The sequence below is a fragment of the Etheostoma cragini genome, chromosome 13 (genome assembly GCF_013103735.1).
Source record: "Etheostoma cragini isolate CJK2018 chromosome 13, CSU_Ecrag_1.0, whole genome shotgun sequence".
Classification (NCBI taxonomy): Eukaryota; Metazoa; Chordata; class Actinopteri; order Perciformes; family Percidae; genus Etheostoma; species Etheostoma cragini.
Genome location: NC_048419.1, coordinates 5129543 through 5137951, shown reverse-complemented (window position 1 = coordinate 5137951; position 8409 = coordinate 5129543). Strand labels below are relative to the sequence as shown.

The following is an 8409-nucleotide window of genomic DNA, read 5'->3' as shown; positions in this document are numbered from 1 at the left end:
GTGTGGGGAGGGTTGAAATAATATATATAGAGGGGTTATCTGAGTATGTAAGCAATGGATGTGAAGATAATGTAGTTTTAAACATTGTTATTACCTTTTTAAAATCATTTATTCAATAAAAAGTATAAAAATATTGAAAAGAGAACATGTGTCATTTGATTTTCTTTCAGCACACACATCCACAAATGCAGTATTTCTGTGTTTCACCATTTGACTACTGATGGGCTATGGCAGGGGTCTTCAACAGGGGGTCCGGGACCCCTATGGTGTCCTCAAGAGTCAATGCAGGGGCCGCCTCCATGTTAATTTTTGAAGGTTTTTTCAAAAATTGAAATAGTCTTAACATTAATCCAACATATTGGCAAATATAAATCCTCACTGCTTACTGGCCTATAGTCAGTGTAGTAACTGAGGCCCTTTACAGATGTGTGCCACATGTATGGGTCTAATTAGCAAATTGCTAACAAGCTAAAGTAAGATGGTGAACATTCCCTGCTAAACATAAGCATGTAGGTCATTGTGAGTCTATTAGCATGGTCATTGTTAGCATGGTCATTGTGAGCATGTTAGCATGTTCATTGTGAGCATGTTAGCATGGTCATGTGAGCATATTAGCATGTTGCCATTAGCATTTAGCTCAAAGCGCAGCTCTGTCTATATGGCTGTAGATGATTGTTTTTTTATGCTATGTTTTAAAATGTACGTAACACTCACTTTCAACTCATAACAAATGCTAATGTGGAATAGACTACTTTTGTAAATGTATAGTGATTGTTTGGATTGTAAATGATTCAAAACAAAACCCCAAATTAGCCCTCAGGTCTGTTTCATTCATAAAATAACTTGGAAATGTGCGATGTGGTTGTAGGCCTGCAGCTGACATTAAATGACATCCCCTTTCCAGTTAGCTCGGACGTTTTTATTCCTTTAGTCTGTGTTTGTGTTGGCCTATTTTCTTTCCCCTTTTAGTTGTGTAACGTATCCCTGGGTTTCATGAAATGCGCTATATTAATCTGTTATTACGTTGGTTGGTTGACACAGTGACCGTAATACCTGGTTTAACTCCCCATACATCCAAAGTAGGCTAAGTTATTGTGTGCAACCCTTGAAATGCAGCGATGCCTCTGTAACATATTCTCTTATTGTAAATGAATTATATATGACCTTCCGGTAACGCCAACTCGTTGACATTCACAACAGCAGCTCTGGTAAAAACACTACCTCTTCAAACTCAAAGTTACATAAAACCATTTTTACATTTTAAATGCAGTAAACTTACAGTAAAGGATCTAAATACTTCTACCAAAATTGCATTAATCTAATATTTTAGAGTTTATTCAAACTAAATTTGCTTTTTTATTAGTGCTTTCTGGACCATTCCTGTTTTTTACTCTCTGTATAATTGAACTGGTAACAAACCCAGCACCCGGGTCCACGTTGAGCTGCACACAGACTGTAGCTTGTGAGGATCTGCTACTGTAATAAGGAGAAGGATCCAAGAGACATGCTCGGCCAGTTCCTCCGCTGAAAGTGCTCAGCACCAAGTGAGGTGAAGTCTGAAAATAATTTGCTGCCAGTAACATGATATTCGGGGCCGTATGTGCTCAGAGAGTGTTAAATGGTTCAGTTTGCTGACTGTGTATAAGTTCCACACATGAACCCAGTGGATGGCCTGAGATCAAATCCAAGCAGCACTTTACTTTCTCTGCCTCTGGGCCTCCGTGGACTTGGAACTGCTGCGGTAAAAGCAGTAACTCCATCAAGTACATTTTAAAATTTTGATTCAAGTCACTCTACATCAACAGCCATTTCTATTGTTTTGCCATTTGTGTTACAAAATGTGTCAGCCGTATATATTCCATTACCCGGAGCAGTGATCGTGCCGGTGTCGACCAAGGGACTGGCTGTTTGTCACGCTGAAGCCAAGAGAACTACAACACCAGGTAAGTGACGATGCTTCTCTGTTGCCTTATAATCTACTCTCAAATAACAATTGTTACTCATTTTATACCCAATTTTTCCTTGTGCCGTAATTCTGCATCTACAACGAGCACTGGAAGACATTTCTCCTCTTAATCCTCCTCCACCCTCTTTGCATCCACCGTGGTGGTTGTAGAATGAAGAGGTGCTGGTCTGGCCTGGGTCACACAGGCAGGGCAAAACAACTTTATTTACAGTATATAGCACATTTTGGCACTATGGCAATTCAAAGTGCTTTACATAAAACATTAAAGGGCACTTAAAACAATTAAAAACATTCATTCAAGAGAACAGAACATAAAAACTAGCTAAAATAAAAAAAGACAGGTAGGAAATCCAAGAGTAAATGTTACAGTTCAGTGTAATTCAATTAAATTCCAATTAAGGTAAGTTTGAACTACACTAAAGCCTCCTTTTAGGCAGAAACCAGGGACAGACCGAGGCTCCTTGTGGGCGGCATCTGTTGCTGCCACTTGGGACACAGTCACTGATACAGATATTTAGATTCATAACAAGTATTGCAGTTGGAATGATGAACGGTGGATGTAAAAATAGAGATAGTAGAATTATTGACAAACCCATTACAGCTGTAGCAGTTCAGGGCATAGTGGGGAATAGCAGGACGTTGCATGTCATAGTAGGGCATTGCAAGGTGTTGTGGTGCATTGTGGGACATAGCGGGGCATTATAGGGCATAGCAGAACATTGCAGGGCACAGTTGAGCCTATAAAATGAGCAATTACTCTACTTGATTTAATAGAAGCCAGCGTCAAAGAAAAGGTCTTCAGCCTTGATATAAAGAAACAGAGTTGCAGCGGACCTGCAGTTTCTTGCGAGTTTGTTTCAGATATGTGGAGCATAGAAACTGAACGCTGCGTCTCCGTGCGTCTGGGGACAGAAAAGCAGAGCTGTCCCAGTTGGCCTGAGGTCTGGGTGGTTCTTAGAGTAGCAGCAGTTCATAAATATATTTTGGCCCTGAACCGGTGAACATATAGCTCTGGAAGAGGAACTCAGCGGAAAAACCCCACATTAAAAAAAGCAACATTTATAGAATCTTCTTGCATTGGAGTGAGTCATTAAACAAAATGGTGACTCCACCTCTTCTTCTTCACTCAAGTTTAAAAAGAGCTAGCTAGATATGAACAGTAGTTTCAATAAAAAACATAAAAAACACCATTGATTAAAACTGTTTTTCCTGCCAAAGATCTGACGTTTAGTTAAGCTAGTGTTAGTTAGCATTATCCGCCATGTTTTTTGGGTCGGGCTGTGGCTGACTTGGAATGGATGCTACTTGCAGTTGAGGGCTTATTGTTTCTTAGCGGATTCCCCATTGTTTTTCTGTTACCCACAGTACCACGACAGAAATTGAAGCAGTCTTTGGTACACAGGGCCGGGAATTTACCTGGAAAGAGTCGCGAGTGCAGCTCGCTGCATGTTGTACACTAGAAACCTCATCAGGCTGCGGAGACAGAGGACAATGCGCCCAGACATTTATTACAAGTTTTTGGAGTCAGGCAGCAACTTGGCTTCAGTATATGTATGTGGTGGGCTGAACTGAGAAGACCTATTTTTTTGGGAAATAAGCTTATTTGCTTTCTTGCTGAGACTCTGATGAGGAAATGAATAGCACTTATAACTGTTTGGTTAATATGAAGCTACAGCCGGCAGCCGGTTAGCTTAGCATGAAGACTATAAATCAGCTAGCTCTGTCTAGAGGTATCAAAATAGCCTTACTGTACAAGCACCGACAAAACTCAGAAATAAACCTATTATATATTGTTTGTTTTATCTGTACAAAAAGGTGTTATATAGTAAGATACATCTTTTAAAAATACATCCAGAACATTGTTGGAAAAGAAAGAAATGCCTACTGTGGTCAACTGAAATCCCTTTTATTGTTGATACAGTACATCAACTCAAACCCATAGTAATACAAAAGTTTTTCTCATCCCTTCTTTACAGTGAAGTACAGTATATGCTACAATAATACAATGATATATACCATATTCCAACTTCTTTCTTTTGACAGGCTTGCCAGTAAATAGCCCCAGAATGCCTCGCAAGTTTATATTAATATGGTCCAATATCAAAACAAAATAAAAAAGCATAACCTCCTTGGCAGAGGTAATAACACCACCCTGGTGTATCCATCCATCCATAAAGCCTCATACAGCATTGTGAATCTTAGCACGCAGTTTGTCCCCATGTCCCCTGATTATCACAACTGGAATGATCTGAACGGGCTGGAAACGCAAGTGAGGCTGCTAAAAATGCGTTCATACCCTGTACATGTGTGTAGTAAAGTGGGAACAGAGGGACGCCATAAATAACTTTCCATTTTCAGTCACGACAACACTGAAAGGTGACCATACATGACAAACAAAAACTGACTTAAAAACAAGCAAGGACTTTTACAACAGCTGACATTCACAATCTGTTTTAAAACGCACTTGAGACACACAAAATGGCAGTTTTAGCCACTAACATATGACCTTGCATAACTACTACGTAATGACCTGGAAGTATAACAACTGCAGATCAGTTTTGACATGTTTCTTATTTCCTGCCCTTAAAACTTTAGATTTACAAAAAGGCAGCTTGAGAAATCTCCCCACCAATTCACTTACACGTCCCTGGAAAACTGTGTTCCAAGAGGAAGAAGAAAAAAGAAAAAGGTGAAGTCGGCCCAACTCCACAAGGCTAACTACCAGCCTTAAAATGCCTATTATGTTTGTACATGCAAGTACAACAAGCCAACTACAACACTAAAATAATGACACATTGATTCACCCTGAAGTTCCCACTTGTTTCAGTAAATCGGATGCTGAGTCTTAAAAGATGCTTTAAAATGTGGATTTTTGAAAACAAAACAGAAAAATCCATGAAAAGCAGGCATTTGGAATGAAAGGCTAGGTCTGTGTGCTTCCACGTGGACATTCAGTCCACTTTCTTGCCGCGCAGTCGAAGCATGTCCGGCAGCCATCTGCACACGGAGCCCGTGTGTTGCGAGAGGAGTGTGAGGACCTTCCCGTGCGCGAGGGTCAGCAGCGTCTGGTGGCCCGTCGCCCACACCCGGTACCAGGGCCCGTAAAAGGGATCGGACACGGCCGGGCACAGCATGTTGTTCAGGTTGACCTCAGTCGCCTGGGTGAGGACGGAGACAGGCAGGTTGAGTCGGTCCTAATATGATGCTAACAGCAATACCCAGTTGGATAATGAGGTTTTGGCACATGGCATGGCTGACTTCCCTGTTCATGAACACATCTTTATAATCATTCCCTTCTGCTCCCACTATCACTATATTGACTGAAGGATGAGTTCACGGCCTGTAAATCCTCCAGGACTCATTATCTGACAGCATGCTGAATGATTTGCTTCATTTTAGTACTGATGACTGAATTTGTTTCAATCTAAACCATATTCAGACTTCTATACATTTTAAGAGTTTTTATGATTACATAATATCTGCAGAGGGTGGGAAAAAAACCACAACACTCCTGACATTATGCAAACCAGTGCAGTGGCTTCGCTGTCATGGCAGTTTAGATTTGTCCGTGTACTACCGCACACAATTTTGCAATCAGGCAGAAACTATTCGGTCGTCTCATCCCCCCCCCCTCCCCCCCCCCAAATAACTCTTTCAAACTAAATCTAATTTATACTTCTAATTTGTAGTCAACTCAACATGACTCACTCGTGCTGCTGCCTCTATTTTTAATGTACAGCGAGTGCACAAAATAATTGCAAATGTCTTTGAACAAGATATTCATTTTGATGTAACCAGCTGCAGAAAAACTAAAATCATGAGGATAAAAAGGCAAAACACAGGAAAACTGACGTATCTATAAATAAAACATGGAACGTGGATGCATTTCAGTAAAAGGACTAAATATTTTAAACAGGTATCCAACACCTTCTTAAACATCAAATCCATGGACTCTTTATGGACTTTACCGGCCCAAATTAAAAAAGACCCATGTTTGAGACACAGATCAAATATTTAAATTCGAGAAGAGTGAATGAGTGAACGGATCAATTCTGCTGTGTTGCCGTGGCTTCTTTAATTCTCTAACACAGCAAAACAATACGTAGCCTATTGACTGATGTTAAGTAAAACAAATTCAAAATGCAAAAATAACTAAATTTGGGTTCTTTCAATAACCCAACTTTATTTATTTCTATTTTCTTTTTGTTTGTGATTAGGCCTTATTTCCTTTCCCCCGAATTCACAAACTTTTAAGGGTGATTCTAGCTTCTCTAATGTGAATGTTTAATAGTTTCTTTACTCCTCTGTGACAGTAAACTGCATATCTTTGAGTTTTGGACAAAACGAGACATTTGCGGATCAACTGATCATCCTTTTCACCAATTTCTGACATTACATAGTCCAAATAACTGGTCGATTAATCAGTAAACAATCACAAGTTGCAGTCTGAATTGTGAGAAGAGTGGGGAATAAGCACAAGTTGTGAGATTCAACACCACTTTTTCATTTCTTTGGGTCATATTTAAGCCTACAACATTTTTTGAAGCACAATTGTATCGCTTTTTATGTAAATGTGTTCCTGTTGAACCAATGTCTTTGTCTGAAGAAATGACTTCTTACTCTCCCTGTAAATGGTGGAAGTGGTGGTGTGGTCACTCTTGTGTGTGTGTGTGTGTGTGTGTGTGTTGCACAGTGAAGTATCATGTAACGGCCAGCAGAGGGCTCCATCTTACCAGGCCGAGGACCTGCAAGAAGAGGAAGTGGTAGAGGAACAGGAGGCCGTTAGACAGCAGCGCCCACCACATGTCCCCCAGAGGCTCCGGCTTGTACACACCTGCAGAAAGAAACACTCGTAAAACTCGTGGCTGAGCAGTTTTTCCCTTTGGGATTGATGAAAGTTTTATCTGGCAACCTAACCCTTCGCTTCCGTGCGTTTGAGCATTTGCAACATGGCAGTCGAGCCAACAGATGGAACACCCTGCAACCAAAGTACAGGAGGATGTGGTGTCAAACTGGCTTTTCCTGTTTGCCCACTGCCGGCATTTGCTCAGAGTACGACTAGGGGAAGATATTCCATGTGTACTGAACAATGAATACTGCCTTTTTGTGCAGCTCTAGTGTTGCATTACTAATACACAATGAAATTTAATTTTTCATTTTAATTTGTTTATTAATTAATTTATTAATTTACACTCTGTGTACACACTTTGTTAGTACTCACACACAGGCCTGAAACACACACACACACGTGCTCAGGAACTATACATGCACTAAGGGAGAGATGTCAGAGTGAGTGTGTGTGTGGGGGGGGTTGCGGTGCCTTGCTCAAGAGCACCTGGCAGTGCCCAGGAAGTGAAGTGGCATCTCTCCAGCCACCAATCCACACTCCGTACTTTTTGGTCCATGCGGGGACTTGAACCAGTGACCCTCCGGTTCCCGGTCCAACTCCCTACAGACTGAGCTACTGCCCCCCCTTAAAAAGGTATGATTCCTGCACTAGGCCTCAGATATATCTGACATTTACCTGACTTAGAATGAGATCTACATTTTGGAAAGCTCCCAACCTTGTGGATGTAGCCAGTTATTGGATTGGGAGTGGTTTCTTTTCCACCAACTTCCTGCATCACATTTGCACCTGGGAGCTGCACCGTACACCTTCTGTCTTCACGCATTTAGCCACTAAGTGACTCTGAGGGCAGTTTGCCGGGGTTTTCTGCAGGAGACACTGCAGTGTGCAAATCTGCAGCATCCGGTTATCAATTTATGCAGACGTGCCTTTGTGTGGTCACAAGCAAGGACAAAAGGCGGTTGCTTAAAAAAAACCATAACTGTGTCTGATATGAGGAGTAACAGCCACCACAGTTAAACAGACAAAGACTTAGGCCGGTATCTACGGCAGCTCAAACATCATCGACAAAAAGAGAATCCATCCAAGGATTAAAAGATCAGGTCATTATAGTCTTGCATGGTCGGCACATGAAAGGTAGTTCATAGTGGGTGTCAGTTAGAGCCCGACCGATTGAGGATTTTTAAGACCGATACAAATATTTGGTTGCTTAAAAATGTTTATTTTTTAAATCCAGAAACACGCACCAAAACCTAACATTACTTATTTGTAGTTATGTATGAGTTCCCACTAAAATAATATGAGAATTTGTCACAACAGAACAAAGGAACATCAAAATATATTAAAGTTCTGATAAATAAAATGTATAAAAAATTCTAACTTAAGATATGAAACTAAAAGTCCTTTAAACAAAAACAGAATAACAAAAAAAAACTGCAACGATCATAACATGGTTGACCGTCAGTTTATATTTTAGGCTTTGAATATTAATTTATCAGAATCATTTATTTGTCATTATAAGCAACGGGAACGCTGGCGAGATTGACGCCGCTCCGTCTGGCTTGTTTGTTTTCGGTAATTTTGCTTTTATTTTGCT

The 8409-nt window shown here is 40.6% G+C and overlaps 1 protein-coding gene and 1 long non-coding RNA gene across 2 annotated transcripts in view; one reads left to right on the top strand and one right to left on the bottom strand.

Annotated features, from left to right (window-relative positions):
• Positions 1-3855: 3855 nt before the first annotated feature.
• Positions 3856-8409, bottom strand: part of LOC117955080 (transmembrane protein 164) — a 21431-nt gene continuing 16877 nt past the window's right edge. Inside the window, exons 5-6 of the mRNA XM_034889230.1 lie at positions 6700-6800; positions 3856-5124 (exon numbers count right to left, since the gene is read on the bottom strand). Coding sequence (XP_034745121.1) covers positions 4918-5124; positions 6700-6800 — 308 coding nt within the window. The 3' untranslated portion in view covers positions 3856-4917. The remainder of the gene's footprint in view (positions 5125-6699; positions 6801-8409) is intronic.
• LOC117955088 overlaps positions 3977-8409 on the top strand; it is a 17099-nt gene continuing 12666 nt past the window's right edge. Inside the window, exon 1 of the long non-coding RNA XR_004658953.1 lies at positions 3977-4043. This is a non-coding gene — a long non-coding RNA (uncharacterized LOC117955088). The remainder of the gene's footprint in view (positions 4044-8409) is intronic.